The 12,798-nt window shown below is 61.2% G+C and overlaps 1 protein-coding gene across 9 annotated transcripts in view; it reads right to left on the reverse strand.

The window, feature by feature from the left end:
* Positions 1-12,798, reverse strand: part of SLC8B1 (solute carrier family 8 member B1) — a 30,671-nt gene that overhangs the window by 4,360 nt on the left and 13,513 nt on the right. For 4 of the 9 annotated variants that reach the window (XR_011385281.1, XR_011385280.1, XR_011385282.1 and 1 more), the window contains exons 3-14: positions 12,485-12,637; positions 12,343-12,395; positions 12,104-12,162; positions 11,895-11,999; positions 11,625-11,792; positions 11,092-11,199; positions 10,007-10,066; positions 9,629-9,756; positions 7,953-8,094; positions 3,332-3,485; positions 2,689-2,769; positions 441-505 (exon numbers count right to left, since the gene is read on the reverse strand). Coding sequence is in view for 6 of the 9 variants with exons in the window: in XM_070066248.1 (XP_069922349.1) it covers positions 441-505; positions 2,689-2,769; positions 3,332-3,485; positions 7,953-8,094; positions 9,629-9,756; positions 10,007-10,066; positions 11,092-11,199; positions 11,625-11,792; positions 11,895-11,999; positions 12,104-12,162; positions 12,343-12,395; positions 12,485-12,637 (1,276 nt within the window). In the remaining 3 variants the exon portion in view is untranslated. Of the gene's footprint in view, positions 1-440; positions 506-2,688; positions 2,770-3,331; positions 3,486-4,944; positions 5,067-7,952; positions 8,095-9,628; positions 9,757-10,006; positions 10,067-11,091; positions 11,200-11,624; positions 11,793-11,894; positions 12,000-12,103; positions 12,163-12,342; positions 12,396-12,484; positions 12,638-12,798 lie in introns of all 9 variants that reach the window. The other 5 variants (XM_070066249.1, XM_070066251.1, XM_070066252.1 and 2 more) reach the window with 4 other exon arrangements.

Consider the following 12,798-nt stretch of genomic DNA (forward strand, 5'->3'; position numbering starts at 1 on the left):
AGGTGGCCCAAGTGTTTGGGTTCCTGCACTCCTGTGGGAGACCCAGTAAAAGTCCAGGGCTCCTGGCTTCAGCCTGGCACAGCCCTAACCATTGTGGTCATTTGGGGAGGGAACCAGCAGATGGAAGATCTGTCTCCTTTTCTCTCTGTCATTCTTTCCATTAAAATAAGTAAATCTTAAAAAAAAAAAAAAAAAAAAAGCCACACAGCAGTGACTAAGTAACAGGACCAAGACCCACACCCAGGGCCTTCTTCCCCTTCTCCCATCTTAATCACTCTGCGAACGTGCAAGGAATATGTCTTTTCCAACCCTACGTGCACACGACTTTCACAATATTCGGCAAATCAGAATGAATTAAGACATGCCCTCTTCCTGGGAGGTGTGAACTGGTCTCCCAGGCCCAGGAGGAGGAGGCGAGAGCGGGAGCTGTGGCCACTCACCTTGACCTCGGCGTGGCCCCGTGAGAGCTGGAGCAGGCAGCCCAGCCCGACCCCCACCAGGATATCTGTGGTGCAGCTCAGGAGGCGTGGCTAGAGCAGCAGCCCCATCCCCACCATGCTGTGCCCCTCCCGCCGGGCCAGACCCTGCTCTGTGATCTGTGCCCACCGCCCTCCACCCCACCCCCATACCCAGCCTGAGGAGACCCTGCCCGGTTTCAGCGCCTCTAAGAAGGTGGGCGTCAGGTGTGCATTTTGTTCTCAGTCCATAAGGATCAAAGGAGGCATCAGAAATGCTAGACATGGGGGCCGGCGCTGTGGCACAGCGGGTAAAGCCACTGCCTGTGGCACCCGCATCCCATATGGGTGCTGGTTCGAGTCCCATCTGCTCCACTTCTGATCCAGCTCCCTGCTAATGCACCTGGGAAAGCAGTAGAAGATGGCCCAGGTGCTTGGGCCCCTGTACTCATGTGGGAGACCCAGAAGAGGCTCCTGGCTCCTGGCTTCAGATTGGCTCAGCTCTGGCCATTGCAGTCATTTGGGGAGTGAACCAGTGAATGGAAGACCTCTCTCTCTCTGTCTCTCCCTCTAACTCTGCCTTTCAAATAAATATTAGGAAAAGAAACATTTGGCACCTGTAAGCACTCAGCAGATGGAGAAACTGAGGCGGGCTGGGGCAAAGTGACCCCCGCGGCCCCTTGGCGGGAACTGGCAGTGGTGCCAGGGTCAAGGCCATCTCCAGAGGCCATTCAGGCTCTCTCCTTCCCACTCAACCTGAGATGCTGGCAGAGGCACAGGCTGGAGGCCAGGAGCAGGTCTCGGTGGGGACAAGGAGCAGGTGTGGCCGCACGGTGCTGTTGAATACATCACTTTATTTAGCAAACAGCAGTCTCCACTGCTTGCCAAGGGCAAGCCACAGGCTTGACGCCGAGCTGGGGGCATGAGGTCCTCCTCCTCCTCCTCTCAGCCCCACCCATCTCCTCCTAAATTTATGTGTATTGATCTGACAGGCAGAGAGACGGGGGGAGAGTGCCCATCTGCTGGCTTACTTTACTCTCCGCATACTTGCAATGGCTGGGGCTGGCCCAAGCCCAAAGCCAGGGGCCGGCCCAAGCCCAAAGCCAGGGGCCAGGGGCCAGAAGCCAGGAGCTAGGTACTCATCCAAGTCATCACCCAGCCCCCCAGGGCCGGCATTAGCAGGGAGCTGGAGTCAGGGGCCGGAGCCGGGAACTGAACCCAGGTACCCCAAGGCGAGATGTGGGCATCTCACCCACCCCCACCCAGCCCACTGTCAACTTGCAGAGATGAGAGAGGCCCAGAGAGCACACCACGTGCACCCGGCGCTCAGGCCACCGGCTGGCACAGGGCTGGCACACAGCTGGCACTCGGCGGGACCAGAACCCAGGGCTCTCTGCTTCCAAAGCCCCTTGCCCCACAGCCCCGTGCTGGCTGCCCCAGCCTTCTCCAGGCAGACCAGGGCTTGGAGAGCAGTGGCCAAGCCCACATCTGATTCGTAAATAATGCTTTACGGAAGCAGCCGTGCCCACTGTTTCTATCCTGTCTGCCTGTCTTTGCATTGCAACAGAAGAGCTGAGTCCTGTGAAAAGGGATCGCACAGCCCGACCTGCGTCCACAAGATTTACTCTCTGGCCCTTTAAGGAAACAGGAGGGGGACAGGCATTCAGCCCAGCTGTCCAGAGCCTGCATCCCACATCGGAGGGCCTGGGCTCCGTTCCCGGCTCTGCTCCTGACCCCAGCTTCCTGCCAGTGCAGGCCCCGGGGGGCGGCAGAGAGGACCCTGGTGGCTGGGCCCCTGCCACCCATTGGGAGACCCGGCTGGAGTCCCCGGCTCCTGGATTCAGCCTGGCCCAGCCGTGGCTGTTGCGGGCATCTCAGGAGTGAACCAGCAGATGGGCGCTCTCTCTGTGTCTGTCTCTCAATACACAAGGAGGAAGATAATTTTTAACAAGAAAATGTCTGCCGGCCCCTGACATGGACCATGAGTCCCTACAAGCTGGGGCGGGGGGGAAGGTGTCCTCCAGTGGGGCACACGTGCGCACCTGCTAATGCCCCGGCCCTAGCAGCAATGGAGGCTGCTGTCCCCTGAGGCTCACCCCAACACCCCCACTTTGCAGAGGAGCCAGAGGTGTTGCACAGAGAGCCCGTCCGTCCCCAGAGTGGGCACGCAGCTGGCCCAGCTCTCAGGGCTGTGACGCCAGAGCTGAGGCCGAGGCAGCCGCACAAAGGATACTGAAGATGATGCCGCCGAAACAGGCTGCGAACGCCATCCGGGGGTAGCCCTGGCGGGCCAGGGTGAAATCCGAGAAGGCATCTGCATGGAGACAGGAGGGGGCCTGAGCTGGGGCCCATGGTCACTCCCCCTTCACCCTCACCCGCAGTGGCTCGGTCATGGCACTCCCCAGCCTGGTGCCGCGGGGACGTGGGGCACAGCGCCCGGTACGGCATGGTTCCCTTTCCCTACTCTTCCCTGCCGGGAGCAACCTTATGGATGTGCTGTGCCATGCTGCTGTGGCGCAGTGAGTTAAGCCACCACCTGCAACACCTGCATCTCATATGGGCACAGGTTCGAGTCCCAGCTGCTTCACTTCTGATCCAGCTCCCTGCTAATGGCCTGGGAAAGCAGTGGAAGACGGCCCAAGTGCTTGGGTTCCTGCACCCACGTTCCCTGGGGCTGCTGTGGCCACCTACAGAGTGACCCAGCAGGTGGAAGGTCTCTCTCTCTCTCTTTCTCCTCCATCTCCTGCAACTCAGCCTTTCCAATCAATCAATCAATCTTGAAAAAAAAAAATGGCAGCAGGCACTGAGTCCTGGCTCACGACACGAGCAGGTGGCCGCTGCCCGGATGCCGGCGAAGCCCAGCCAGCCCGAGTCACCTCCGATGCTGTTCCCCCAGGCCAGCAGTGTGAGGCCCAGGACGGTGTTGCTCAGCCGGAAGACCACGCCCAGGGACCGCAGGATGTTCACCGCCTCCGTGGCAGCCGCGTTGATCCACAGGGCGCTGGTCAGGAAGCCCAGGAAAGCGAAGAGCTGCGGAGGGAAAAGCGTGCAGAGGGCGCGGGCCGGCCCCGCAGGAGCGCAGGCTCAGAGCATGCGCAGAAAACCAGGCGCTATCTGCAGCTAGCGCTGCCCGGGCGGAGTGCTCCATAAAAGGTCAGAACCAGTTACTCCTTGGTTCTCCGAAAGTGACCCCACCTGCCCGGCGGTCACTCCTCAGTGCCCCCAAGCCCAGCGCGTCTCTCACAGGCCTCTCCAAGGCTCTGCCTACCACGGACAGGACGGGCAAACCACCAACCCACCGGGCTCTTATCACTGTCTGCTGCCCCCCAGGGCGCGTGGGCAGGAAGCCGAGTTGGAGGCAGATGAGCAGGGCTTGAGCTGCCCCAGACAGCAGCTCAGAGCCTGCCCCGATGTGATGCCCCGAAGCCGAAGGCTCCCGGAGCTGGGGCCTGCGCTCCCATCTCACACGGAGCCCTGTGATGGCGCAGCCGGCCCTGTCCCTGCTCACTGCTGCCCCGGCTGCGGGTCCCCTGAATCCAGGGCATCCCCACTTTCCAAAGTATTTCCTATCTCAGCGAAATCATTCCCACTGTGCAATCCGTGTGCACGCAGGCGCCCTGCCTGCCCCCACAGACGCATGCGTGCTCGGCTCGCTTCCGCAGAAAGGTTGAGAAAAAAAAAAAAAAAAAGACTTGACTTGGTCTCTGTTTCAAGAGTTGGTCATGGGGGCCAGCATCGTGGCACCACTGACCCCTGTGTCCTGTATCAGGGCACCTGTTCGAGTCCTGGCTGCTCCTCTTCCAATTCAGCTTCCTGCTCACGAGCCTAGGAAGGCAGCAGATGATGGCCCAAGTACTTGGGTCCCTGTCACCCATGTGGGAGAAAGGATGGGGTTCCTGGCTCCTGGCTTCTGGCTTCGACCCGGTCCCACCCTGGCTGTTGCAGCCATTTAGGGAGTGAACCAGTAAATGGAGGATCCTTCTCTGTGTCTCCTTCTCACTCTGTGTCTCCTTCTCTGTGTTGCTCTGCCTTTCAAATAAATAAAACTTTAAAAGAGACATCACACTAAGTGGAAGCAGCCAGACACAGCCATCATGTGTGAGGTTCTGCTGGGAGCGTCTGTCCAGGACAGGCAAATCCAGAGACTGAAGGCAGAGGAGTGGCTGCGGGGCCCCAGGAGCAGGCACATGCGAAGCCCCGGTGAACGGGCAGGCTTCACCTGGCGACGGGGAGGACGGGGAGGACGCTCTAACCCCAACCGAGGTCACGAGGTCATGGTCGCACAGCTGGGAATGTGCTGATGACCTTTGCACTGCACTTAAATGGGCGAATGGCTTAGCACATGAATCACGTCTCAACAAAGCAAAGCTGTCACCAGGCCAGACCGAACCCACCCCGACAGGTGCAGAGTCCAGCTAGGCTGCCGATGCCTGGCAGGGCCGCCCACAGACAACCCGCTCCCGGCTCTCGGCACGCCCAGGGTTCTTACCCAGTGGAACTTGGGGGGCTCGCTGTTGGATGTGGCAAAAAAGGTGATGGAAGCCAAGGCCGTGCCGGTGATCACCACCACCGCCCAGACAGGAAAGACGCCGCCTATCGCGTAGACGCCATCTGCGGAGGACGAGAAGTGGGCAGAGGCTCTCGGCGGCCTTGGCTCAGCGCCCCCTCCCGGAGGATAAAGCCCACCTCCACTTGACTGCCCAGATATTACAGAGGGGCTGCCTGGGCACTTCAGCGGGGCAGAGAAGTGACAAGCGAGCTCTCAAGCAAGTCACATGTGAAAGGAAAGATGGACCCGTGAAAAACAGACTCTCTCCTGGCTAAGGCTGGGTGCCATCTTTACCCTCTACCACTTCATGGCAGACATCGCTAATCAACCACGATAGTTCCAACTAAGCTTTACGGCAGTCCTTCCTGCCAGGCACTACCAATGGATGGGCGTGGCTCCGTGACATGAGTCTTCCATTCAAATCCAACCTTACCCAGTGACGTGAGCCACACCTGCTCTCTTGTTAAGTCTATTCCACAAGCCAACCCATTAACAAGGTACGAAGGCTCCAGAGGCTTCCTATTACACCACTGACGGGAGGAACCCACAGGCAGAAAGATTCTGGAATTCTCTGCACACCGTCCTTTCACCAGGAAGATTCTAGAATTCTTTGTGCCCTCTAATGGCGTCATGGTCCTATAGACAAGGAATGGTTCCAGTGCCCAGAGACACACTCCAAGACCTCCCTCCAGTTTTCTTTGGCCCAGCTCACTGGCCCCCAAACGTGAGCAGGCGCAGGACCTGTGCAAGGACTGAGCTCACAGACTGCGTGCCCTGTCATTCCGGGTGGTGTCCAGGGGCCACCTCGCCTCCAGCCTGGCTTTCTCTGCATGTGCCCAGCCCTCGCCATAGGCTCTTTTGGGGGAAGTAGGTGTGGGGTGGTCAGGGAGGGGCTCCTTGGAGCCTGAGGGTCGGAGCTGGAGGCCTCCTCCAGGGAGAGCCGGGGACGTGGCACTGGGGAGCCCCGGAAGTGGTAGAGCAGGAACCTCACCGGGCAGCCTGCGGAGGGAGGAGCTTGCAGGCTGGCGAGGAAATGGAGCTGCTGCTACCCGGGCCACGGGCTGAGGCTGGGGGTTCTGTCCACGCAGCCCCCTGCCCAGAAGGGGCCCACGGAGGCGCTGGCCTGGACCAGAATTCCCTGGGATGGACTGGCTACCGATGGTGTCAGGGGCACGTGGAGGAGACACTGAACCCCAACACCACGGCTCCAGAAAGGGCCTCCTTCTCCAGGGCCCTCCCCGGAACAAGGGGAGTCTCCCTTCCGGGCTGCTGGACAGCGCCTGCTAAACCCCGAGGCGTGCGGGCTCCAGCCCGGCTCAGGAGGGCAGGGGAGGGTGCACTGCTGTCCCCAGTGACCTTGGCTTTGTTAGAAGTGACATCAGGTTCCAATCGGTGCAGGTGATACCACTTCCTTCTCCATGCATTTGCTTTCTAAAAGTACCGATGTAAGAAGAACCAGCAGGCAGGTGTCTGGCCTGGTGGTTAAGCCACTATTTGGGATGCACGCATTACACATCAGAGTGCCAGGGCTCCAGTCCCAGCGCCTCGCTATTTTTTTTTTTTTTTTTAAGATTTATCTCTTTGAAAGTCAGAGTTAGATAGAGAGGGGAGAGACAGAGAAAGAGAGAGATCCATCCACTGGTTCACTCCCCGATGGCTGCAATAGCCAGGACTGGGCCAGGCCAAAGTCAGGAGCCAGGAGCTTCATCAGGGTCTCCTACATGGGTGCAGGGGCCCAAGTCCTTGGGCCATCTTCCCCTGCTTTCCCAGGCCATCAGCAGGCAGATGGATTGGAAGTGGAGCAGCCGGGACCCAAACCAGTGCCCACACGAGATGTCAGCCGCTCCTCCATTTCTGATCCAGCTTCCTGCTAACGCACAGCCTGGGAGGCAACAGACGATGGCTCAGGTACTTGGATCCCTGGCATCCCCTTGGGAGGCCTGGATGGAGTTCCTGGCTCCTGGCTCTGGCCTGGCCCTGCCCTGGCTGTTGCAGGCATTTTGGGGAGTGAACCAGCAGATGGTAGCATTGTTCTCTCTTTTAAATAAAGTGAAACTAAATAAGTAAAAATTAACAACAGCGACAAAAGGCCTGGGCATCTCCTCAGCCAGGGCAGAGTGTCCTGGGCAGGCGGGGACACCAGCGCATGGGAACTTGGCCAGGTCACGTGGTCAAGTGGGCTGAGCCCAGCCCGGCCGCCCCACAGGCGAGAGAGGGCGTGGCGGGGATTCAGGCCCCCGGACACCACAGCACGGCCCCTTCCGGCTCCAGCCAGATTCCCTTCAGGATTCCAAGAGGTCCCTGAAGGCTTGAGAAGCCCCAGTCCAGATTTTTTTTTTTTTTTTTTTTTTTTTTTGACAGGCAGAATGGACAGTGAGAGAGAGACAGAGAGAAAGGTCTTCCTTTTGCCGTTGGTTCACCCCTCAATGGCTGCTGCAGCTGGTGCGCTGCGGCCAGTGCACCGCGCTGATCCGAAGCCAGGAGCCAGGTGCTTCTCCTGGTCTCCCATGGGGTGCAGGGCCCAAGCACTTGGGCCATCCTCCACTGCACTCCCGGGCCACAGCAGAGAGCTGGCCTGGAAGAGGAGCAACCGGGACAGAATCCGGCACCCCAACCGGGTCTAGAACCCGGGGTGCCGGTGCCGCAGGCAGAGGGTTAGCCTAGTGAGCCGCAGCACCGGCCCCCAGTCCAGATTTTTTTGTGAAATCTCCAAAGCTTTAAATGCAGGCAAATGAGCCAGAGCGCTGGACTTGGTCCACCAGCCACCTAAAGCCAGTAGAACTGGATCAGCCTGACCCTGGCGTGGCCCTGGGTAGACTCCGAAGCCAGTGCACCTGCTGTATGCCTGAGGCTCTGCCACGAGCCCAGACGCCCCTCTCATGCCTCCGGTGTAGCTGAGCAGAAAATTCTAGAATGTGGGTGGGCACTGGGCAGGGGGTGGTACTCACAGGCCCCAGACTGCAGGGTCAAGACCACGACCAGTGGGCTGATAACGAGGTGCAGACAGTTGAGGGGCCGCTTCCAGTTCTTGTCTTCCTTGTCGGGGTCCACCACGGGGACGGTGAGCAGCAGCAGGAACTCCACGGGCAGCTGCCAGGCGGGCAGAGGCCAGAGGCGCCGTGAGGGGGACCCGCGGCCAGCGTCCGAGCTCAGTGACTCACGAGCTGTGGGTTTCCCTCTGCGGCGGGAGGAAGTGACTACAACCCGAGTGACCGAAAAGTGTGACAAAGGTGACAAGTGCGTCCTGTCCGTCCCGCTGCTTCAGGAAGGGCTTGGAGACTTTGTTCCTCGCCTTCACAGCTTCTGGGGGCCACCTGCGTTCCTTGGCTCCTGACCCCACCTCACTCCCTGTTTCCTACGGGCACCCCTGCAACCACTCTGGGCCCCTGACAACCCCCCAACCACCTCTCCCTCGCAGCAGCCTCAACACCTGCAGGGTCCCCTCCGCCCCGTAAGCCACAGGTTCTGGGGATTAGAGTGGGGATATCTTTGGGGGGCCCACTGTTCTTTATAGCCCAGCACCCCACCCCGTGGACAGGATAATCACCCAGTCACGAGCCCAGAGAGGCTGAGGTACTCATCCAAAGCCACACAGACAGGGGATACACAGCTGGGCTACAGATCCACTCTGTCTGCCTCTACGTCTTATGGTTTTAGCCAGGATCTACTTTCCCATAGGTCAGGACCCACACACAGCCCCTCACCCCCATCAGCCCGTGTTGCCAGTCCTTCGGCCCCTCCTGTAACCGAATCCACACCCAGGCACTCAGCCAAGCAGCCAGGGTCTACAGGAGACCTCTGTCCCATGAATGCTGAACTCGGCCAGGGAGGCTTCGAATGTGCCTGGGGACGCTGCCTTGGCCTCTTCCACCAGGAACCTGCCCAGAGGCCCACCGGCCCAGCATGAGATCCAGGGCAGAGCTGGCCGCTGACCACCACTGTGGAGTCGCCGCAGCCAGGCCAGGGCAAGTCAAGGGGGTGGGGGCAGTGGTTGGGGGGGCGGGCAGGGGTCCCGGTTACACTGCTGAGTGCTGCTGCAGGGGAAGGCAGAATGATCCCCATTCTACGGTGGAGGAAAACTGAGGCTGGAAGCTTAAAATTGCTCAAGGTCAGGACACAGCCAGAGCCACCGCGGGCTGAAAACAAAGCTCATTATTCGCCTTATTTGGGACTGAGAAGCTGAGCTGGTCCCGGAGGGGGTTCCCCCCTGGTCTGTTAGACAGGCCTGTTAGGGCTGGGTCACCAGGGCTGCGAGGCCACACCTCCTGTCACCAGCCTGCTGGCCGGGCTCAGTCCAGGCCTTAGAGGACACAGCGGTGCCCAGGGACCCAGCAGGGGGTCTGCCCGGTTCTAACCAGAACTCACCTTGGCCCCGCCCTTCCCCCTTCCCACCTACATGGTCCCCTCCCTTCTGTGCCCGGGCAGACCCTCTCCCTCCTCCATGGAGAGCAGAGGCCCAGGCCAGGCCATCAGTGAAGCCCTGACTCAGTTTCCCCATTGGGTCCCAGGTGGTCCATGCTGACATCCCGTGGCACCGCGGAAGGCTGAGCGGCGCCGGTGGGGCTGCTGCTGTCGCAGGCTGGGAGCCTGGCTCCTGGGTTCCCCCCGCCCCCACCCCCTTTACCTTCAACACCTTCAGGGCCCTCCAGGAAGCTGGCTTATTTCTCCACTTCCTGTAGTCCAGTGGGTTGAGGGCCCCAGCCAGGATCTCGGCCGTGGTCTCCTGGGAGAACAGGGGCCGGTACTCGTCACCTGTAGGGGGCAGGGGTGGGGACAGTGTGTCCAGGGCTGGCTCTGCCTCCAGGAAACCCACCACCCACCAGTGCTCCGGAGCCTGGGGAAGCGTTCAAGCCCAGTGCCTGGCAGAAGGCAGGTGAGCCTGGCTCGCAGCTCAGCCCGGGTACAGCGAGAAGTGGGGCTGGCTTGGAGCCTTGTTTGGGGCGCCCTGTCTCCCCCACCCCCCCCCGCCCCGCTCACAGCCGGGCACAGGACAGGGCCTCACCGTAGTCGTAGCTGTTGGTGTTGGAGGACCCCAGATCGTCCTCGGAATCAGAGAGCAACTCTGCAAGGGGGGGCGTCTGACATGAGCTGGGGGCCGGAGCCCGCAGCACCAGCCTGGGACAGGGCAGCACCAAGCGTGCAAGGTGCAGGCCCTCCGGCTGCCGGACTTCTCAGCCGCCCCCAGGCATGCACAGGGAGTCTTTCCCTCCCTCCCTCCCTCCCCCCCCGCCTCGTTAAAGATTTACTTATTTATTTGAAAGGCAGAGAGAGAGAATCTTCCATCACTGGTTTGCTCCTCAAATAACCACCATGTCTGGGGTTGGCCCAGGCTGAAGCCAGGAGCCAGGAGCTCCATCCAGGTCTCGCACATGAGTGCAGGGGCCCAAGCACTCAGGCCACCTGCTGCTGCTTTCCCAGGTGCATTAGCAGAGAGCTGGGTTGGAAGTGGAGCAGCCGGGACTCGAACCGGCGCCTATATGGGATGCAGGTGTCACAGGTGATGGCTTCACCGGTTCCGCCACCAAGTTGGCCCCAGGGACAATGCTTAGAACAATCACCCAGGCAATGGCACAGAGAAGAACTAAGGAACCCAGAGGAGGAAGAGGACGCTCATCAGCCCCGGGCCAGGCACAGAGCAGGGACCTCAGCCCACCGTGCAGGGAAGCTATAGAGAGGAGCCGATGTCGCCAGATATCAGAGAGCACATGGGGCACCCAGTCCCACAGCAGGGTGCCTGGGTTCAAGTCCTGGCTCCACTCCAGCTCCCAGCTTCCTGCTCATGTGCACCCACAAGGCTTGGGTCCCTGCCATGCATGTGGGAGACCTGAATGGCACTCCTGGCTCAGCTTGGCTGTCAGGAGCATCTGAGGAGCGAACCAGTTGATCAAAGAGCTCTCTCTCTCGGTCTCTCCAATAGAAAGCAATAACTGAGCATTACAAGAAGGAAAGGAAAAGTGTAAAGGGAAGATGGGCTTGGCGGGGCCAGTGGCGATGGCCTCGGGAGACAGGAGGCGGCCACAGGGAAGGGCACAGAGGACCCCGCCCCCACAGGCCCTCCCTGGGGGGTCTAGTGGGGAGGGGCCTCACCTGGAGTCCCCGGCATGGAGTAGACCAGGGATTGTGTCCGCTGCCATCGGTAGATCCAAGTGCAGAGAATCACGGTGACCACGTAGAACACGTACAGTCCCAGGTAACCTGTGGATGGGGGCACACACGTCACCAAGCAGCAGTCTGGCTGCAGGGCCCAGAGAACATGGGCTGGCAGTTCCACCAGCACACCTTCCCCGGGACCCTGCCGGCCGGCCTCGGCAGGTGACCGACCAGCTCGCCCCTCGGCCCACCTCCCTCTCCTGCCTCCTCCACAACCTGCAGTCAAGGCCGAGAGAGGGGCCTCAGGTGCTAAGGGTGGGGGTCCCGCTCTACGCCATGGGGGCCGGGGCCCGAGGCTGCAGCACACACGCACCGACTGCAGCTGGGCTCAGCCGGTGCAGGCTGCACAGGAAGTCAGCGGCAGCAGGGGTCTGGGGCGTTTCTCCCGGATCCCTCCTGCACGGGTGTCCTTTGGATGGTGGGGCCCCCGGGGTGCAGGTGCGGGGCATCAGGGGCCCATGTCTGCTCACCCAGGGCCCAGGGCAGCGTGATCCTGCCAAGGTAGAGGGCAGTGAAGGTCAGGAAGACAGCCGTCATGTAGAAGGACACGTCCCGGAGGAAGGGCCTGGAGGCGGCCGTGAAGGGGCGCAGGATGGCGATGCCCCCGGCCACCACCGTGGTCACCAGCACGCCGGCACCTGCAGGAGACACCGTAGCTCAGCCGCCCCCACGTGCAGCCCCCCCCCCCCCCCCGTGCAGTCTGGTCCTTCCCCACCCCCGCCCACTGGGGCTGCTCTCACCGAACAGCGCCCCGATGGCCAGGCCGGCCGTGCGGGGGTCTGAGAAGGCCACCAGCGCACTGAAGATGTCGGGCGCACCGTTTCCAAAGGCCAGGAAGGTGACGCCATGGTGGGGGCTGGTTAAGGAGCCTCAGCGTAGGGGGTAGGAGGCCCGCCCCCCCCCCCGCCCTGCCCCCCACCAGCAAGGCAAGACCCTGTGCAAAAGAATGCTGCCACGTTGTGGGAGAGCTTGAGCGTGGTGGAGATGGCCGACAGGTTTGGGCAGAAACTGAGGGGGGAACAGGACAGGGTCAGTACCTCCATGGCGCCCCACCCCCACCCACCGCACCCGGCAGCCTCCTGGGACTCCCCACTCCCAGGGGGGAGAAGGGCGGGGTCAGTACCTCCACAGTGCCCCACCCCCACTCCCCCACCCGGCAGCCTCCTAGGAGTCCCCACTCCCACTCACAACTTGGCAGCAGTGACTCCCAGAATCAGAAACAGGTAAAGCAGCCAGATGACCTGGGAGGGGGCAGCCAGGAGGGGTGAGTGCAGGCTGGGCCCCCCGCCCCACCCCCCGCAGGGCAGGGCAGAGAAGGGCCGGGCCTCACGTAGAGGGTGACGGCCAGTGGGAGGAGGCTGGGCTGGAAGCGGCAGAAGATGCCTTCGAGGTAGTCCAGGTAGCCGCCCTCGGTGCGGCAGTCGGGGTTGATCCGGATGAAGTCACAGCGGTCGGAGACGTTCAGGCTGCACACACTGCGGCACTGCAGGGAAGGAGGGGACCTCAGGGGGGCTCCCAGCCGGGGAGGGGGTGAGGGGCGCCTGGCCAGGCCCATCTGAGCTCCTGGGCATCACCTGCATTTAGCCCAGTCCCCAACCCCCTGTCCCTGCTAGGTGCTGATTCTGCACACATTTTTTTTTTTTT

The sequence above is a fragment of the Oryctolagus cuniculus genome, chromosome 21 (assembly GCF_964237555.1).
Source record: "Oryctolagus cuniculus chromosome 21, mOryCun1.1, whole genome shotgun sequence".
In the NCBI taxonomy this organism is placed as follows: domain Eukaryota; kingdom Metazoa; phylum Chordata; class Mammalia; order Lagomorpha; family Leporidae; genus Oryctolagus; species Oryctolagus cuniculus.